Source organism: Mobula hypostoma, chromosome 5 (assembly GCF_963921235.1).
Source record: "Mobula hypostoma chromosome 5, sMobHyp1.1, whole genome shotgun sequence".
Classification (NCBI taxonomy): Eukaryota; Metazoa; Chordata; class Chondrichthyes; order Myliobatiformes; family Myliobatidae; genus Mobula; species Mobula hypostoma.
The window spans coordinates 159091436-159113339 of NC_086101.1; the positions used below are offsets into that span (position 1 = coordinate 159091436).

The 21904-nt window shown below is 36.2% G+C and overlaps 1 protein-coding gene across 3 annotated transcripts in view; it reads left to right on the forward strand.

The window, feature by feature from the left end:
• tnpo1 (transportin 1) overlaps positions 1-21904 on the forward strand; it is a 99148-nt gene that overhangs the window by 68676 nt on the left and 8568 nt on the right. The window contains exons 14-22 of one of the 3 annotated variants that reach the window (XM_063049221.1): positions 498-669; positions 1432-1518; positions 4681-4788; positions 9093-9251; positions 9331-9418; positions 9534-9632; positions 12557-12652; positions 16045-16120; positions 17156-17255. In XM_063049221.1, the coding sequence (XP_062905291.1) occupies positions 498-669; positions 1432-1518; positions 4681-4788; positions 9093-9251; positions 9331-9418; positions 9534-9632; positions 12557-12652; positions 16045-16120; positions 17156-17255 (985 nt within the window). Of the gene's footprint in view, positions 1-497; positions 670-1431; positions 1519-4680; positions 4789-9092; positions 9252-9330; positions 9419-9533; positions 9633-12556; positions 12653-13885; positions 14188-16044; positions 16121-17155; positions 17256-21904 lie in introns of those variants that run through there. The other 2 variants (XR_010018075.1, XM_063049222.1) reach the window with 2 other exon arrangements.

Below are 21904 nucleotides of genomic sequence, written 5' to 3' on the forward strand. Positions count from 1 at the left end.
TGTTACTGGATTCTATGAAAGATCCCACAGATTATGTGTGTATTTTCCAGTTACTTTCAGGACTAAATTTCCTGTGGTGGCTAATGGGTATTCTCGTCCCCTGCTCTGAAATGGTGGCTACATCCAAACAACATTCTAAGTGCCTTGTTCCCAACTCTGTTCAATTTGCTGTACTTGTGCACATTTCTTTTCAGCAAATCCGCAGTATGATGTGTTTCCTGGTTGAAGTTGAAAGAAAGCTCAAAGGGATACCAAGTCCGAACCTTGGTTTTAAAAGAAAAAGTTTTTTTGACAGAATATTACTGCAGTATTTGAATGTTTTTTAGTATGTTGTGTTTTTGTGACTTTGTGAAGTGTTTATGATGTGAATCTTGAATTTTAACATAGTTTAAGTAAATTGGAGGAATAAGTAGCATGTGTGACTTTTTTTTTAATGATCTCTTAAGGAAATAGTTTGTCAAAAATACAAATAATGATATTTTTTTTTTGCTTTCCAGTGCTTTTGCTACCTTAGAGGAAGAGGCCTGCACAGAATTGGTGCCGTACCTTGGTTATATACTTGATACACTTGTTTTTGCTTTTAATAAATATCAGCACAAGAATCTTCTTATTCTGTATGATGCTATTGGAACCCTTGCTGACTCGGTTGGACACCATTTAAATAAACAAGTAAGATAACTGCTGCAACATGGTCAATTAACTTAAATCATTACTTACCTGGAATCTCACCTCCAATTTGTTGCCGTGATTCTAGATTATTAAATATTTTCTGATTAGGTCAAGCACCAGCTATCAAATTGTTTAACCTATCCAATTTTAGAAATTCCACCTCAAAATGGAACTTAAATTAAAAAGGGCAGGTTAAGTAGTTCATAGTTACTTATGAACAGAAAATGATGTAAAAGAGAAAAAGATTGGATCAAAAGAAATGAGACACAAGTCAAATAAAACGTGAAAGCTTATTCTAGGTGTCATGGAGCATTGATGATAACATACTATGCTGCTTTTTCAGGAAAAATAATCACTATACTTGAATAGAGATATTGCAACATTGTTATTGTGTATTTATTTAGTCTTCATAATCAGATAAATAGTCCGGCTTCTTGCCCTGTCTTGTATTTTAATGTCAGCAAGTTTTGTTGAGACTTATGGATCTTTGGAATTTTTGATAACAACGATTTCCACGTTAAGCTTAAATGGTTTCTGGAGTTGGTCCAGGTTTATCTTTGAATAATAAAGAATACAAGTGATGGTCTCATTGTTGTTATCAAATCAAGAATGTCCTTGTCACAAGAATAGACTGATATTGTTCAGGGTAAACTTTGTGTCATAGTTTGACCTTGCCAAGTTAATAGAAGTTTATTTTTGTGCAAATGATTTACTGTATTTTGTTAGAGAAGTCAAATTATTTCTTTCTTTCTTTCTTACAAGGAGTATATTCAGATGTTGATGCCTCCACTCATTCAGAAATGGAACATGTTGAAGGATGAAGACAAAGACCTTTTCCCCTTACTTGAGGTACATGAAGATTTAACGTTTAGTATCAAGAATATTGATATTAGAAGTGGACTTTTCTGAAATGGATAAAAAGGTCTCGAGTCCACCAGAATGCTACTGATTGCTTCCTAGTTTGTGTTAGTTTTACATACGTAATATTAATCCCTTTCTGTTCTGTTGATTTTGAAAATGTTTTTCATTTGCCTTTTACCTTCCATTTCAATTTCTGGCTCACTGATTTTTCTTGCTGTTCTTTCCCGCATCTAAAACCTTTGAAGAACCCTTATAGTGAATGTCATTATCAAGTACAACTCCATGATGCACCCTGTATTTTTTTTTCCTTTTGATTAACAGTGTGGTTAGTTTAAAAGTTCAGTATATTCCCTGCTTCCTGTCCTTTATTGTGCTCTTTGTAATATTATTGAATCAGAATAATTTGTCTTTATTTTTCCCCCACATATATTTCTCTCAAACTTGAATTTAGTTTCTTTCTAATTCAGTTGCTTGCATGATTCTGTTTATTAATATAGTAAGTAATTGTACCACCATGTTGAAAGCAACTTGTCTTTCCAAAGCTAACCAATAATTGACATTACTCCTAATGTGGTATTATAAGCAAGGTTAAATTCAATTTGTTTAAATTATTGTTCATTGCCAGCAGTAGTTTCTTCAGATCATTGTAGTTTAAGTATTGATATCTTTCTACTCTAATGAAATTGTTTTGTTGTTGGTTTTTTTCTTTCTCTGCTGGCCAAATTTATCTGGCATTATAATTGTGCCAAATGAAATGGCTAAGAATTCATTTCACTATTTCAGGATTCAGCTGTTGCTTTCACTCGTCACTTTTGTGCTATTAGAATAATCAATTTCTTGTATGTAAAGTTTTATGATCTCCCCCTACTGGCAGGTATGACTTGACATTTTTGCTTTAATCACATTACTTCTCTGTTGTAAAAATATTGCCTTTTGCAATTAAATTTTGATAATGTTTCTGTAATCCATGCTTTAGTTCTCCACATAACATCTGCAAGTCTTCAATTAATGTTGCACTGAATCAGTTTTCAAGTGTTAGCATCTTTTGTTGACACCTTTCTTTAGTTCTGTTCTGGTACTTTGAAAATAATTTTGTGAATAATTTAGCATGCTGCTTTCAATTTTGTTATAATTACAAGAAGTAACAAAGTTGGCTTTCAGTAACTTTTCTCTAGCTATATAATCTTAGTGATCTATTAAAATGGCCATTAGCCATTAGGAGAACCTCATGGCCTTTAAGGCTCAAATCTTTGGGTATCCTTGTGGATAACAGGAATTATGTTTCAGCTTGTTGAGGATGTCTTCACTGTTGATTTTATTTGAAAGAGAAACATTCTTTGTATTTCCTTTTAGATACTTTTTGCCTTACTGCTCAGACTGCAAATAAATTTCTGTATTTCCATTGCAAAAAATTAATTTTCATTTTTGTACTGCATTTATTGTTAAGTCAGGTCTTCTGTTTAGCAAAACTATTATAGCATGGTTTACCTTTTAAGAGATGGTCAATTCTGCAAATGAAAACAATGCTGGAAAGATGAGAGCCAGGCATCATCTGTGGAGTCATGTCAATGTCCATTTTTCAGAATGTGTGTTGTTTGTCCTGTTGCTTGTTTGACAGATCTAAGTATTGAAAAGATCAAACCTATAGTCTTCATTCCCTGTGCCTCCCAACATCTGATTTCATCTGTCTTTTTTGACTACCTTTCTCCAATTCTGATCCTAATTTCCCTTCATCCATTATTGTCAACTTTTTTTCTGCTACGTGGGTTTTGTCTCAAGATTTCAATTGCCTAATCCTCTCATCTCCTACTTCCTGTCTTGTTTGAAGGCTGCTTGGAAGTGTTTGAAATGCTTAAAGGTGTCAATAATGCAAGTTCTTGATGTATAAGAGTAATATTAGTGATGAGCAATCATGCCTATCATTTACTGCTATGTTTCCTTTTTATTGTGTTGTTCTTCAAACTATAAATAAGAGATCAAACATGTTCTATGTAAACATTACCACTTAATAGCAGAGAAAATATTTCACTTAATCTCTGTGTTGAGGGAACAAGCACGTATGAAGTGCAGATCTGTAATTTGGATGTCTCAATGTTAATGGAGCAATAGTTGCCCATCTGCTGTGCATCTCTCCTTTAATCTATCTCCAGATATAAAAATGTCTTTCACTGTAGCTTTCCAAAGCATCCTGCTAATCAAATTCTTGAGCAATAATATCAGATAGACTAACTGGTGTATTGTGAGACTAGTCTGTTCTTTGAAAACCTATGTGAAATAATTGGATAACAATTGTTAAATAAGTGAATGGAGTCCAAAAAATAAATACTTAAGTAAGTATTTGGTGTCCAAATTTGTGGATGCAAAATGCAAATTGTCATAAGTATCAGAAATAACCACCTGACCTCCCAACCGTCTCCCTGCCCCTGCTCCTCCCCCACTCTTACCATCTTAGAACATAGAATAGTACAGCGCAGAAACAGATCCTCAGTCCACAGTGCTGTGCCAAATTTAACTAGTCAAGTGCTCATCTAAGCTAATCCCTTTCACCCACACAATTTTCACATCCCTTCATTTCCTTCACACACATTTATGTGTTTACCTAAAGTCTCTTGAATGCCTTTATTGTATTTGCATCCACCTATACCCCAGGCACCCACCGTTCTCTGGGTGTTAAAACATCTTACCTGCATATCTTTCAATTTACCCTCACTTACCTTGAATGCATGCCTTCTGGTATTAAATACTGGCTCTCTACTCTATCCAGGACTCCCATAATCTTGTAAACCTTGATCAGATCTCCCCTCAGCCTCTGCCAGTCTGATGAAAACAACACAAGTTTGTTCAACTTCCCCTTATAGTACATGCATTCTCATCCAGGCAACATCCTGGTAAACTTCTAATACATCTTCTCTAAAGCCACCCTTCCTATAGTGAGATGACTAGATAGCACTATACTGAATTAGTAATCCCTGCTTGTTTTGAAACTTTTTTCCCCAAAGTTTCTACTTATTGAAGTTATTCAGGAGAGGTTAATAAAAGAACTATTTCAAGTAGAAACGGTTGTATGTACCTCCCTATTCTTGCCTATTATTTCTAAATTGTAGTTGACCAAAACTGGCATAGTATTAAAATCAATCTTTTATATTCCAGTGCCTGTCTTCTGTTGCCACTGCCTTGCAGTCTGGCTTTCTTCCCTACTGTGAACCGGTATACCAGCGTTGTGTAAACTTAGTCCAAAAGACACTTTCACAAGTTATGGTAAGCGCAATGATGCTAATTATTGTCTTGGGATGTAACTTTCACAAGATATAGTCATCTGTTTCATAAAGAAATTTTTAGTCATTCTTCAGGATAGAGTCAAGAGAAACTTCATACAGATAACGGTTATAAGATTTTGCTGAAAAGGGGAATAATTGTACTGAATGGTACAGCTTTGTTAAAAGCAGAAATTACAAGTGGCAGCAAAGGAAGTGAAATCTATACAGGTTGAGTACCCATTCTCCAAAATGCTTAGGGCCGGAAGTGTTTTGGATATTGGATTTTTTTTGGAATATATAATAAAATTGCTTGGGATCACCATTTCCAATTCTGAATTTATGTGCTACTAATCAGCAGTCTTTGTCTTACACTTGTTCATCACATATGTGAAATGGAGACATTTCTTTCTCCCTTATTAGGGAGAGAGAGAGTCTGTGGTATGTCGAATACCAGGTGAACAAAGTAGCCTTTGGGGTACTGTAAGTCTGTGTCTTTGCTCACGCTTGAGTGATTGGTGAGGGGTGGCAATGCTTTTTTTTTGCCAGTGAGGGGGGATTGTTGCTTGCTGCTGCTTACGCGCAGGAGGGAGGTGAGCTGGGGAGGACTTTGGTGTTCTAACGTTTAACTGTCATTCATTCTTTGGGGGCACTCCTCTATTTTCATGGATGATTGTGAAGAAAAAGCATTTCAGGATGTATATTGTATACATTTCTCTGACATTAAATGTACCTTTGAAACTCTTATGTACTTAACAGTAAAAATTATTACATACCATTTAATATAATGAAAATACTACGAAATGTGTGCAGGGTAACAAAAGCAGCACAGCAGCACCGGGAGAATACCTGAATCAGCTGTTACGCAACAAGAAACGATGGCAGGCTTTCAGTCTCCACCTATGATGCCTTGTTTTGGTTAAAATATTACAATACACTGTTCAAAATTCAAAGTACATTTATTATCAAAGTATGTATACATTATACAACCTTATGATTCAGGCAGCCCTGAAACAAAGAAACCCAAAGACTGTCGAACACCTCAATGTCACAGGGGAAAAAAAATCAAATCACGCAAGCAAATAAAATTCTGAACTGAAGACCATAAAAAGAGTCTGAGACCCATAGTTCAGTGCAGAGCCAAGTAAATGCCGTGGAGCAGCGAGTTGAAGTGGTCCAACAGGGTGATACTGAGAGATGGTATAAGCAGAATGTTGAATCCATCTGGGTAGAGATTAAGAATAGTAAAAGGAAAAAAAACACTGGTTGGAGTTGTCTATTGGCCACCGAATAATAATGTTATAGTGGCACAGGCAATAAACAGTGAAATATCTGAGGCATGTAAGAATGGAACAGCAGTTATAATGGGTGACTTTAACTTGCACATTAGATTGGGTGAATCAAGTTGGTTGAGGCAGTCTTGAGGAGGACTTCATAGAATGCATCGGTGATGGCTTTCTTGAACAGCATGCTACTGAACCTACACGGGAACATGTTACCCTAGTTCTGGTCCTGTGCAATAAGACAGGTAAAATTAATGATCTTGTAGTTGGGGATCCTCTTGGGAAGAGTGATCACAGTATGATTGAGTTTATCATACAAGTGGAGGGTGGAATAGTTCAATCTAAAACCAATGCCTAAACAATGTAGACTGGGAACACAGTCTATATGGTGGGACAGTAGAGGAACAGTGGAAGCCTTTCAAAGAGATTTTTCATGGTGCTCAACAAAAGCATATTCCAGTTAGAAGCAAGGACAGTAAGGGTGGGAAGAGCCAGCCTTGGATAACTGAGGAAATAAAAGAAGGCATCAAACTAAAAGCTCGTTCATACAAAGTCACCAAGGATAGTGGGAAACTGGAAGATTAGGAAAACTTTAAAAAGCAACAAAGAACCACTAAGCAAGCAATAAAGAAAGGGAAGACAGACTATGAAATAAACTAGCACAAAATATAAAAATGGATAGTAAAAGTTTTTATTATTGTATAAAGTGGAAAAGGGTGGCTAAAGTAAATGTAGGTGCCTTGGAAGACGAGAAGGGGGAATTAATATTGGGTAATGAGGAAATAGCGGAGGCTTTAAATGGCTATTTTGTGCCGGTCTTCATGGTGGAAGACACGGCCAAAGTGCCAAAGAGAGATATTATGGATGCAATGATAGGCAAAAGGCAGGTAACGTTAGGCCAGTTAGTTTAACATTTGTGGTTGGGAAGATGCTTGAAGCTATCATTAAAGAAGAAATAGCGAGGCATCTGGAAAGAAATGGATCCATCAGGCAGGTTCAGCATGGATTCAGCAAAGCCAGATCCTGGTTGACAAATTGACTGGAGTTCTTTGAGGATGTAATGAGCACAGCGGATAGAGGGGAACAGATGGACATTATCTCCAGAAGGCATTCGATAAGGTGCTGCATAAAAGACTTATCCATAAGATAAGGATGCATAGAGTTGGGGGTGACCCATAAGCACGGGTAGAGGCTGCACCTGGAGTACTGCGTGCAGTTCTGGTCTCCTTACTTGAGGAACGATATACTGGCTTTGGAGGAGGTTCACCAGGTTGATTCCAGAGATGACGAGGTTAGACTATGAGGAGAGATTGAGTTGTCTGGGTCTGTACTTGCTGGAATTCAGAAGAATGAGAGGAGAACTTATAGAAACATATAAAATTATGAGTGGGATAGATAAGATAGAGGCAGGAAAGCTGTTTCCACTGGTAGGTGAGACTAGAACTAGGGGCATAGCCTCAAGATTCGGGAGAATAGATTTAGGACGGAGATGAGGAGGAATTGCTTTTCCCAGAGAGTGATGAATCTGTGGAATTCCCTGCCCAATGAAGCAGTGGAGGTTACCTCAGTAAATGTATTTAAGACTAGGTTGGATAGATCTTTGCATAGTAGGGGAATTAAGGGTTATGAGGAAAAGGCAGGTAGGTGGAGATGAGTCCATGGCCAGATCAACCATGATCTTATTGAATGGTAGAGCAGGCTCGATGGGCCAGATGACTATTCCTGCTCCTAGTCCTTATGTTTATCCCTCACCTCTGGCCCTGACCCCTGACATTTTCAATCTGGTCCCACACCTAAATCAGCATCCAAACATTGGGTTCAGTTGCTTCAATATGCTCTGGGGCCTGGCTCCCACTGCTTTGATTCGGTCTGTACCTGAACTTTCCCATTCAGTGTGGCGCTTAAATCGTCATCCAGATAACTGGTTCAGTTGCTTTGGTATGCTCTGGATCCTGGATCCTGCCACATTGATTTGCCTGTACCTGATCTTTCTAATTTGGCCCAGTGCTTAAATTGATCAAACCTTATGTCTTCTTCACTCTCAGCTACAAGTCCACTGCCTTGCCTCAGTTCTGCCACATCAAACTGCCTTCAAGTGCATAGAGGAGTTACAGGCTATTATTTGCTGTACTATATTTGTATTTTACTTGTTTTTTAGGGTTTTTTTTGTTCTTATACCTTGCATAAAACCTGATCAACAATTAACATCAGACTTGTCCTGGTATTAGATTTTCATCAACGATGATGTTCGAAACTCATCAATGAATTACTCTGCTGCTTTGTGATCAGCAGATGCTTTATGTTTAAGTTTCTAAAAATCTAATGCCATGCCTTTTCTTAAATTTCTGCAAACTTCAGCTTGCTGAATATTCACAATTACCTTCCATTTTCCGTTCATCGTGAAAATTTTTGCTTGTTTCACTTTCAGCATATGTTTACTGAGAAACCTTGCATCACCTGGGAACCTTCCCAGTCAGTGCATTGTGGAATTTTCCATTTGTGACATCATGTCAGTGCTCAGCAGGTTTTCGGATTTTGGAATTTAGGATAAGGGATACTCAACCTGTAGTTGATTGAAAAATGTAAAATGTTATCAACAAGGCAGGCAGTTTAAACTCAATAGCATTTTACTATGCTCCATTCTGAATGGAAAATGCTCAGTAATTTCATTTATGCTCCATAAATACTTGAACATATTAAATTGATTTAGAATGAATAATGGCTACCTTTTAACTTAAAGCTGTGGTCAGCAAACATTGAAATGTTTTTGTATTTGGTCTCCTCATCTTTATTTAATGTTGTCTTTAATTTGATCTGATGGGAATTATTATTTTCTTTGGAATTTGCAAATTGTTAATCAAGGTCTTTTGACCTATGGTTTAGAACATGGTCACGGTGGAAGTAGAATGAATTTTGACAAGAAGGTTAAATTAATTTTGTATTTGTGCGTAGTGCTTGGATTGCATCTAGCATTTTAAGCAAACAAATTCATTGTTCTGACCCAAATTATTTTGTTGTATTGCAGTTGCATGGCTCTCAACCTGATCAGTGTGAGGCCCCAGATAAAGATTTCATGATTGTTGCACTTGATTTATTGAGTGGCCTCGCTGAAGGTCTTGGAGGAAGTATTGAGCAACTAGTAGCACGGAGTAATATTTTATCGTTAATGTATCAGTGTATGCAGGTTAGTATTATTTCATTGCAACAGAACTAATCATAATACCCAAAGAGAAACTGAAGCATAAGTTTTCTTTTAATTACAGGATAAAATGCCAGAAGTACGGCAGAGTTCATTTGCTTTGTTGGGTGACTTAACCAAGGCTTGCTTTCAGCATGTGAAACCATGCATTGGTATGTCATATTTTTGATTGTATATCTTTTTCAGTGCTGAATAATATGAAATTTCAATTGGAAAACTATTACAGAAAATAACTTACATATATATTTTGACTTTAACCTTTTGCAGCTGACTTCATGCCAGTTCTTGGAACTAATTTGAATCCAGAGTTTATTTCAGTGTGCAATAATGCTACATGGGCAATTGGAGAGATTTCCATTCAAATGGGTTAGTATTTGATGTATACACATTGAACTGTGGATTTGGTAAGAAATGTATTTGTAGAGTTGTAACTCAGAAGTTATTAAACCTTTCTGTAATGTTTCTGGAAGAGGAATCCAAAAGTAATCACCATGTTACTTCCATTTAGTATTGCATTTTCTTCTGCTTCAGTTTTTGATTTTTCATTATATGGTGTATTTGCTGATAACTGGCAAAATGTACTGTTACAACTGTGATGTTGCCATTGTGTGAATAAATAAGTTACACTTAAAAACAAATACCAGAACCACTAAAGGAGGTCATGTAGCATCTGTGTAGGCACATTTTAGGTCACTGTTACTTCAGCTAAGATTTGCTTAGTATTTCTGGCATTTTCTGTTTTGGATCTCCAGAATCTGCACTACTTTTTTTAGTTCATTTAAATTTCTCTGAACTATCCTCTATTTTAAACTGATGCTTTTGATTCTTTGATAACATAATTTTAATATTACCTAATTAAATGCTTTATTTTGTGGACAAATCGCATAATAAAATTTTAATCACCTCTGCATCAGTGATGCTTCCAAAATTATAGTATCTCCTCCATATTGTCTTACAGAATTTACTGGATACAAAATGTTGATGGTCATAACATTGATAATTCAGATGCTTAAATTAATCCCACTCTTTGAAACACCATAGTTTCTTGATAAACCTATGTATGAGAAAGCAAATGATTGTCATCTCCCATCTCTTCTGGATTAGTGAATCAGTTATCGCTATGTTGAATGCCACCTGAAAGAACTATTTGCATGAGATGTGAGTGTATTTTGGATTTTAAAAAACTTCAATGGCAGTATAACCAGTGGTGAACCTTTCTTAGTCTTGGTTAAGCTGTTGATCAGTGGTTTAGCAATGTGTGAGAGTAAAGTTGCTTTACTTTATCATCACTAATTTACTTGTTCCAGGTGGATCTGAGTGCTATTGGTATTGTACACATTCAGCTCACTGCATTAAGCTTTAATGGAATTGGTTATTTGGGACTGCCATTCTCCGTACTCACCCACGTCCTTAGTACTTTTCCGATGTATGTATTCCCATTTTGTTGTTCTTCCAAAACCCAGATGGATCTACTTTCATTAGACTTCCCTTCGATCAATTTATCCACCTGTTGCCCTTGAATAACAGTGATAATAACTCAATTATTAGTGGTTAGTCAACTTTGATTCCATGTTCCCTATGAGTGCCCACATTTGTTTATATTTAAGCTTAATATTTTCAGTAACTGAGCACGTCCAAAAGAAAGGTTGACTTCTCAGGGTTGGAGAGGGCAGTAGAGTGCAAGTTGTCATGACCCTTGTGGGAACTAATGACAGAGCTATGTCAAAAAAAAAAGGTAATTGGTTTATTATTGTCACATGTACCAAAGTATAGTGAAAAACTTCTGATGAAGGGTGTCTGTCTGAAATGTCAACAGTTTACTCTTTTCCATAGATGCTGCCTGGCCTGCTGAGTTCCTCCAGTATTTTGCAGGATTTCCAGCATCTGCAGATTTTCTCATATTTGTGAAAAGCTTGTTTGAATTCCTCCCAGACAGCTAGTAAAAGGGAAAAGGAGAATGTAGAATAAATGTTACAATTGCAGAGAAAATATAGTACAGGTAGACAAATAAAGGGCAAAGGTCCTGGCAAGGTAGAATGAGAGATTGAATTAGTGTTAATGCAAAGGTGGTTGATTCAAGAGCCTTATAACAACGGTGTGAGAGCTGTCCTTGAGCCTGGTGGTATGTGCTTTCATGCATTTGTATCTGGCTTGATGGCCGGGGCGGTGCGGGGGGAGGAGGAAAGAGGATAACTGAGGTGGGAGGGGTCTTTGTTATATTGGCTGCTGTTCCAAGGCACTAGGAAGTATAATAGAGGGGAGACTGGTTCATGTGATGGAAGTCTGTCTACAAGTTCTTGTGGTCTTGGACAGAGCAATGTCCATACTAAGTGTGATGCATCTGGATCAGATGCTTTTTATGGTGTATCTGTAAAAGCTGGTAAGAGTCTTCAGGGACATGCTGAATTTGCTTAGCTTTCTGATGAAGCAGGGTGTTGATATGCTTTTTTGGCAGTCATGTCCTCGTGGCAGGACCAGGACAAATGTTTGGTGATATTTACACCTAGGAACTTGAAACAGATTCTGCTAGCAGCGAGATGTGGAATATTTTGTTTCTACCATTGTAACTATCTGGGAAGATGATAAATGTTCATATTAATCAATGCTCATTGAAATTGTTTCTGACTTGGGGAAAATTTACAGATAATTCTCCAGGATGGAACGCTTATGTTAACTGGGACTGCATGTAATACCATATAACCTATTGAAGTTATATAACATTCAGGAATTTGGGTTTATGTGGAAAAGTCAGTAATCTTTTTGAATGGAGGAGCAGGTATGTGGGGTTGAACAGTATACTGCTGTAACTAATTCCTGTGTTGTAACAAATACTTAAGTGAGCGTAAATTATGGTTCACCGTGGCTTTTGGAGTCCCTATTTTCAGTCCTTGCTGAAGCTGAGCAAAGCCCTTTTTTCCTTTGCTTTTATTTCTTTTTCTTGAATTGTTCTTTAGTCTGTATTCTCTCTGTGGAATGGCACATCCTTGTTATCAAAAACTAGTATTTCTCCCTTTTTACAATGATGTTTAGAAACTGAATAATCAAGAGGACTAGATGACTGATTTTTAAATACTCCCAGTAGGATATTTATGTGTAGTAGTGTGTTTATTGCAACTGTGTGGCTTTTTATGTTTTGCTTTTGGAAAACATGTAATTACCCTGAGCTGTTCCAGTTGAATTGACATATACATATTTTTCTTCCTTTTGTCCTTCAAATGCCATCTCCTGAAACAATTGTGTTGAATATCAATTAGCCTGTTAGCTCTTCATTCAACTATTTTTTTTACTAGGGATTGAAATGCAGCCTTATGTTCCATTGGTCTTGCCCCAGCTGGTGGAGATCATCAATAGGCCTAACACACCAAAAACATTACTGGAAAATACAGGTAACTCAAGTAATGATTTTGTAGCATAACTTGTGAGGTAGATTGATCAGCAAGTATATTGTAAGAGACTGTAAATATTTTTATGGTGGACAAATGAGCATTAACCACGTCTATTGTGAAGAAAATGTCAATCTGTTGGTAACATCCCAGACTTAGTTTGATCACTTTGTTTGTTTAATTCTTCATAACAGGGTTATCCTATAGATGAGGGTTCTTTGAATCTATCATTAATTACAATTTCACTATTAGATAGATGGTGAAATGAATCATTACAAGCATCAGATTTTCTGTTCCGGGGGAAATTGTAGCTGAATGTTTTACTGCCTAAGTAGCATACCAAATTTGATTAAATTCAGATACTTAGAAATATTACATTAGATTGAGGCTTGTGAGGACATGGTTATTAGAATAACCTTGCAGATTTATAGTCTGGTTCATAGTCTGCAATTACAATAAAACCAAATTATAATAGAAAGCTATGTGGAGACATTTTGGATTTGAATATCAACCTATGTAAGACATAATTATTTCCTAAGATACAAAACGTTTTTATGTGCAAGGTGCAGGCATTTTATGCAAGGCCAGCATTTATTATTCCTTATTTGCCTTAAGGTGATTGTAACAGTTGTGTAGCCATTTTTAAATATGATGCTGAGAGTCACAAAGGCTAGCTAGATGCAGTAAGCACATCAGATTTTTAATGAATACTAGTGAACGAGGTAGGTTTTTTTAAATCCATTAACATTAATATCTAGTTTAAATTCCAGATTTAATAATGAAGTTCCCAGATCTCTTGGGCAAAATTTGAACTAATATCTCAGTATTATTTTTCCCAAAGGCCATACATTAATTTCCATATACTGTTGGGTTTTCAACGGCAAATTGTATCATTAGGACTATGGGCTAGGATGTTTCCAGCTTATGATTTTTCCTGTATTAGAGAAGCTGCTATGTATGCACTTGATATTTCAACTATAATTGTAATCTGCATTTATTAGGTGGAACGATTTGTGATTAAATGCAATTAGAATATATGTATCTAAATTTCCTATGTTTAAAATATCCTGCATTTTTTGGCAACGGTGTGGGGGGTGGTGGGGAGAGAAAGCTTAAACTTGCGTGGCACATTTAAAAACCTTAGTATCTCCCAAAAGCAATTTAATACCAATTAAGTATTTTGAAGTGTAGATATTGTTGAAATGTAATTAATCTATTTGCATTTGTTTTGTACAGAACTTACATCTGACATGGAGTTCATTTGACTCCTTTAGCATATATCTTTTGACAGTTATGTTGACATTTCCGACTTCATTGATGTTTAGAGTTCCTAGAATAGGGGAGTTGATTTATAAGTTTGTTCCTCTTGGCATATATGCATTATTTGGGTTCTTCAAATTAGTAGATGGGGGTGTGCTGTAAGACACAGTATTTGCACATTTCACAGCAGTAAATGTGAACAAAATGTTGTATGTTTAATGAAGGATAACTGATCAATTCTTTACCTAAATATACAGTTTGTTTCAAAGTAAAGTAATATTTTTCCCCACAACTTTTTGTGTAAATATGGGGGGGGGGGGTGGCGGGGTGGTTCATTCCTAGAAAACAGTCCATGTTGTGATTTTTCTATAATGTGAAGGTGATTCATTTGAACATGGATCAAGCAGTGAGAGTTGGAAAAGAAAAATAAACTGTTGTGTTGTTTTATTTACTTTTATACAAATTTCACAAAAGGAAATTTTATTTTGTATCTCAAATATTTAGGCATGATTTGTGAATTCTGCAAAAGTAAATTTCTGTTACCAAAATAGCCATAACATGGGGTTGCATTATCAAATTTTAAATTATTTTTGATGTACCAGCCAATCATAAAATATATCAGCTGTCACTGCTTTCTTTCGCATATTCCTGCATTTCTTAAAAATACATTAAAGAATCTAATTCATCCTTTCAATGATAAAGTAATTTTTATAAGTTCATAATCTTAAGAAAGATATTTTTTAACTGTTTTAATCAGACTGAGTTTTGTAAAGACCATCTCCATACAGTTTTGGGTATTTTTTTTGGTGGAATGTGACAGTGTACACAATTTGATTGCTAAGTCCAGTAAAATATACAATCTTACATGTGCAATGTGTATTTTGCACAATGCAAGTTTAATTTCAATTGGCATACCACTTGGTTTGATCAGTATATCCTACATTGAACTTTATTTTTGAATGAACATTCATCTGCTTCTCTGCATGTCTCATCAGACTGTTCATGATTGCTTGTTTTAATGAGAATGTTGCATAGTTTGTGTCTCTTAAACATAGGTTTCCCTCCTCTGCTTTATATGAATCTGCTGGATTTTTGTAATGTCCTTGTAGTTAGCTTGGATTAATCCTTAAACCATTACTTTTTTCTTTCGAAATGATAACTTTACGTGAGTTTGAAGGGGAACACTTCTAAAACACTTTTTCTTTTTTATTTATTTTGGAATTATGTAAATGTATACTGTAGGGTCTTTTTAAAAGGATATAAGAGTTTGCATTGAAGAAAAAAATCATATTTTCGAATTTTTATGCTGTTTTGAGTAAAAATATTTACCACCAGTAAATATCAGTTTTATTGTAGTCTTTACATCATTTTTTAGGTGTAGGTACATTTATTTGCAACAATATATTAAATACTATTACCAATAATGTAATTTCTAATTTGAAAACTATTTTTTCATTGGAATATCAAAAAGTTAATTAATCATTCATTACTACTTAAGTTTCAGTGTTTTCCCTGCTTAGTTTAGAATAGATCGAGTAAGTGTTTAATAGCATGAAGCCTGGGGACAAGATTTGATGATGGTGTACATTTACCTTTCAGTTAAGTGAAGTTTCAGTATGTGTTGAGTGAAATTCGTAGTATAATAGAAAGAGCTGAGTATGTTGAAATGAGTTAGTCAGGTTTCAAGATGGTAGCAGACCTCTGACTTAATAGTAAGGAAAGCTTGAAGAATGTCCAGTAACATTTAAAAATTATTGTAAATGATGTGCACTTAAATCTTAACTATTTGCTAAAATAGTCTTTTTATGAGTAAGATTAAACTTTTTTTTTAGGTGGTTACTCTTTGCTCAGTTGAGGATTAGTTTAAAATTCAGGTGTGTTTTGGGAGTGTTCCTCTAACGTGTTTTTTTTATTTTTTTTTAAAGATTGCACCATAACCTGCCTCCCTTTACTGGGTGGTAGTTAATCTAATAATCAACACAAAAAGATGATCTTAATTTTGTTATCATACACAGATTCTGTTGATTTCTGTTTCTGAGTTATTTGTTGTTTTTTCTTTATTTTTCTCCTCCCCCTCATTTGCTCATGTCTTGGTTGGCGTTTGGTGGTGTATAACCGTGATTGCGTTACCGTAGCAATAACAATTGGTCGTCTTGGTTACGTTTGTCCTCAAGAGGTGGCCCCCATGCTACAGCAGTTTATAAGACCCTGGTGTGTATTATTCAATCTTTATTTAATTCATTTTCCTCTTCACTCTTTCTCTATCTCTTTTCACTTATAGCAATAGTTTTCAGTTGATTGCAAATTCACAATCCTTAACCATTGCCAACCATGTGACTAATCTTGTCCTATCAGGTTTGTGATTTTTTCAGTAGCACTGTCATATGTATAGTTTTTTGTGGCTAACAACTATCTGATGCATGGGATAAGATTGTCACATGCTTGCTGTGTTGAGAAGCTTGATTATGAACATTTAAAAAGCATTTTAAATTTATTCACCAGAATGATAAATGCATGCAAAAATTTTGTTTAAAAAAATAAATCTCAGTTGGCTGAGAAATGTGTTCTGAATTTATTAATTTTAAGGTCAAATCTTATGCTTGCAAACTGTGAAAGTCTATGTTGTATTATAAAACATATAATACAGCTTGTATGAATACCTGCTTGTGTTCCACCTTGTCGTTTGGTCAGTCATTTGTCTTTCACACGCTGCTTAGAATTGAATGGCTAAAATAAATCTTGTATAAGTGAAAAATTGAGTTCTGACAGAGGGGGTATTGTTGCAATGATGGATTAACTGAGGTATGAAATTCTATAAAATGGAATTTGTCTGAAGGTGTTTGATGGAATAATTAAGTTGCATAGTACATAACACAATCTCATTTTTACATTATTTTAATTCAATAACTTGTCTGTTCATTTGTGAATTTATTAATGAATTGACTAAGTATATATTTCCAAAATGAAATGAAATTCCAACAATTTTTCAAGACCGAGAATTATAATTTCATTGATTTACTATTCCCAGGAAAACTTAAGAGATCAGATTGTGTTCACAAAGTGCCATTATTCTCCTGATGACAACTGTCACATTTGTAATGTAGGGAAATCAGCTGTTAAATTAATAGGACCATAAACATAATTCCATTAAATGCCCTGGATTTGTCACGTGCAGTGCCTTTGTGCATTGAAAATTCTATACTTAACCTCTGTTTACATACGACCTTTTTAAAAACTATTGAACAGGTGTACTTCACTACGAAACATAAGAGATAATGAAGAGAAGGATTCTGCTTTCCGTGGCATTTGCAGTATGATAGGTGTCAACCCAGGAGGAGTTGTGCAGGTGAGAAATTAATTATTACAAACCTAATGTTAAGTTACAAACTTTTCAGAGGTGTTTCTGATGAAGATTTAAAAATTGACGTTAAAAGTATTAACATTAAGTTCGTATATTTGAAGTTGCAACTTCCTCCTTGAACATAAAGTGAAATTATGTTCAAAATACATGTTTTATGTAGTATCCTCATTTCATGAAGATTTAAGTTGTTTACATAATAGTTTGCTGATAATTTTGAATGCTATATTTGATTTGAGCAAGTACGAAACTTTTAAGATTAATCATAATTTTATGTGCTAGTAACAAAACACTGCTACTTTTTGTCCAAGTGAAATATATGTCAGCCTTTGATTTCACTGGAAATATCTGTGCTTGAATAGGGGATATGCATGAAGATAGAGCAACAAGGTTATAGACCTAAGATGGTGTTACAGTTATGGCAAACACTCCACAGACATTTGAATACAGAGATATTTGAATATTTGTAACACCGTCTAGTTCTATAGCCTTGTTGCTCTATCCTTGTGTACATCTCCTATTGTCTTTAATACCACTATTGGCAACCGAACCTGGACCAGATCCAGTAGCTTGGTGATGCATACCTGTTAGGTTTACACAAGCATAGTTTTCTTTTGTAGAACTTGAAAGGGAAGATGTGTGAAGATCTAGATAAGAAGGTCCTGTCAAAGTGAGATTGAATGAGAGGTGGTTTTGTGTGGGGGTGCATAGGAGATGTGGTCTGATTTGTTCTCTCTTTCGCCCTCACAGAAATCAAGTTTTGGGTGATATTGTTGTCAGTGCACTGAACATACAATAGAACAGGGGTCCCCAACCTTTCTTGCACAGTGGATCGGTTTAATATTGACAATATTCTTGCGGACTGGCCGACCCGGGGGGTGTTCAAGTAGGGTTAAACTCACCTCAACATGTCTTTTACAGTTAGGGTTGCCAACTTTCTCACTCCCAAATAAGGGACAAAAGTAGCAGTCAAGTCCCGGGATACTTTACCCCAGGAGAGACTACCATGACCATGAAGCCTTGCACGGGCACATGTGTGCACATGTGCTTACGTCCCGATTTTTTTTTCCCCCACAAATCAGTTGTGCCTTCATCTTCCTGACTACTGTACATACATTACTTTTACTTTATATAGGCTGTGTATTTATCATATCATTCCTGCTTTTACTATAGGTTAGTGTTATTTATTTTCGGTTTTATGTGTTATTTGGTATGATTTGTTAGGTTTCTTTGGGTCTGGGAACGCTCAAAAATTTTTCCCATATAAATCAATGGTAATTGCTTCTTCGCTTCACGCCATTTCGGCACAAAAGGTTTCATAGGAGCGCTCTACCTTGGCGGGGAAATACGGGACAAGGGCGGTTCCGTATGGGACAAACCAATTTAACCCAATATACGGGATGTCCCGGCAAATATGGGACAGTTGGCAACCCTATGTTCATGTTCAAGTTCAACAGTGCGTGACAGAGAATGAAGAAAGGTGCAGCTGACTCATATAGCTTCCTCATGGCCCAGTAGCACATGCTTTGCAGCCCGGTGGTTGGGGACCGCTGCAATAGAAGTATTCAAGTTAGACAGATAGATTTGATGTTCATGGTGCCATCTGAGGATCTACAATGGAGTTTAAAGCCATGTTCACTTAAATGTGGCATTCAATATTTCTGCAAATTTTTTTTAAGTTGTTTCGTGTTGCACATGGAAGGCTCAAATTTCTCTTATTTTAGCTGATTTTAAAAATCAATACATAAACACGAGGAATTCTGCAGATGCTGGAAATCCAAGCAACACACACCAAAGTTGCTGGTGTATACAGCAGGCCAGGCAGTATCTCTAGGAAGAGGTACAGTCGACATTTCGGGTCGAGACCCTTCATCCTGACGAAGGGTCTCGGCCTGAAACGTCGACTGTACCTCTTCCGAGAGATGCTGCCTGGCCTGCTGCGTTCACCAGCAACTTTAAAAACCCAATAAGCAGTTTTCCTGGGAATTTTTTTTTCCTTGGTTTTAAAACTATTTGCTAGCAATGCGTGTGAATTTACTTATTTCTGCAATATCCTTAAAGGATATTACACATATGTTTTGAAATATGGAAATTGAGTATATGTTTATCAGATTTTGTATGTGGGATGCAATGCTTAATGGTGTGACATTAGTTGGTCCGAAGAGTAAGAGTGGGGATGAAAATGGGACGATAAAACTTGTTCACAATGTTGTAAAAGAATGAAGGAGAGCCTAAGCCAGCCTGCATACACTTATGAATTTGCCATTTTTTGTGGCTTCCAGAGCAAGATAATTTACCACAGAAACTGAAACTAAAATGCTAAGAAAAAAGCAGAAGGAAGTAGACATTAGTGATGCATTGTTCAGATTCAGCTTAGTTTATTGTTATAGATCAGGATACAAAGAAATTTCTTGCTAATGTAAGGCTTGGAATAAACAGTGTACATAGAACAATAAATACAGCATGTGCTAAAGAGCAGAATGCTGCAAAGATCATAGTGCAACCTGAAGAACTGAATTGACTTTATTACTTACATCATTCACATGAGCAAAAATCTTTGTTTCCGTCTAAATGTGCGGTGTGCAATTGGTAGTAATTTGTAATAAATAGTATGTACACTAGGAAGTCGATTATAACATAGAAATACAATTGTATCAGTGTGAATTAATCAGTCTGATGGCCTGGTGGAAGAAGCTGTCCTGGAGCCTGTAGGTCCTGGCTTTTATGCTGTGGTACCATTTCCCCGATGGTAGCATCTGGAACAGTTTGTGGTTGGGGTGACTCAGGTCCCCAGTGATCCTTGGGGGCCCTTTTTTCACATCTACAGATGTGCTGGGCTGTCCGCACCACTCTACAGAGTCCTGTGATTGAGGGAAGTACAGTTCCCATACCTGGCAGTGATGCAGTCAGTCAGGATGCTCTCAATTGTGCCCCTGTAGAACGTTCTTAGGATTTGGTGACCCGTACCAAACTTCAGCCGTCTGAGGTGAAAGAGGCACTGTTGTGCCTTTTTCACCACACAGCCAGTATTTACAGACCATGTGAGATCCTTGGTGATGAGGATGCTGAGGAACTTGAAGCTGTTCACCCTCTCAACCCCAGATCCATTGATGTCAATAGGGGTTAGCCTATCTCCATTCCTCCTGTAATCCACAACTAGATCCTTTGTTAATAGCAGAATTAATAATTATGGGTCTAGGAAGGTGACAGCACCACTGGAAGGGGATGTGAATGAAGTCATGTCGAATCACACCCCCCCCCCCCCATGGACCCCCTCAATTTTATTGAAAAAAAGCTTTTGCAGTTTTAAAAAAGTGCTATATAGATGCTGGTTTTACAGCAGATGTTTACTGGATCTTTTTGAACTTGAGGTGTATCACAAGCTTAGTAGGTAATTAAAAGTGCCTTTACCCTTGAAATGTAGCAATCCAAGTTCTGTTTTCAGTAAAATAAGATTAAAAGTGGGTGGCATACCACAACAATAGAAGTAGTATAATTACACAATTTCTTCAATTGCAGTGTTGCTTGTTTTTAAAAAAAACAAGTTGTGAACACATTTGGGAAGAAAAATCATGGGCTGATTCTGTAAGATGCGTAGTGGATCTCTTAGACTTAAAATCCATTTATTCCGATCTTGAATGGATCAACGTGTAGATTTCCTGCAACTTCCAAAAGAATGCTAAAAGCTATCTTTTTTATTGGATGAAGTTGGTGGGTTTCAACATCAATACTGATATTTCAGCTCCAATCATATGAATAAAAATAGCCTAATTTGCAGTCTGCAAGGAAATTGGTTTTACACCAAAAATGAGCATTTGATTGCTGTCAGTCCTGTTTGAATTTAGTCTTTGTACAAAACGATTTGAGGAAACATTTTTGAATATTGATCTCTCCAGTTGCCTATTTGTTTTAATTTAGTGCATTTTTGATACTTAGTTGATAGCATAATTAATACATACTCACTATGATCGTGCTGGATTCTAACCAACTTGTTTCAAACCTTACTACAGCCTGGTCTAAGTAAAATAACTAAATTCTAGAGCAGAAATGAGAGGGTGTATAATTGACCTTGCAACACCTAACCCAATATTTGATCAAAGTACAAAAGACAGTGAGAGTATAAGGCCAGAAGAAATCTGATAATATGTGGCAAATCCTGTCAGCCCTAGGACATCATATAGTAATAATGATGGGGTAATGTTATTAGATTGGAAGGATTAAGTAGGCATGGTGGCCTTATTTAAGGAATTTATTGTGTTTTTAGTAAAATCTCTATGGAACGACACATTCTGAGGCCAGTCAGAAAGAAACTGTATTAGACCTGGAAATGTGCTGAGATTATCTAATCATTAAGACTTCTCCAGATAGCAGTGTTCAATATAAACCACATTTTAAATGAGAAAATACTGGTCTAAAGTTAGCATTCTAGGCTGAAATTTGAACAATTTTGATGGTCTGAGAACTAAACTAGCTAAAGTGAACTGTTAATTTAGGTTGGGGAATCAGTCAGTCAAGGTGTAGCAGCAAACATTTTAAAGAGATTCTTCAGAATGCCCTGGATAAATACCTTCCAGCAAGAAATCTAATTCGGGGGGGGGGGGTGATTCACAACCCCCAGCAGAACATTTGTTGATTGA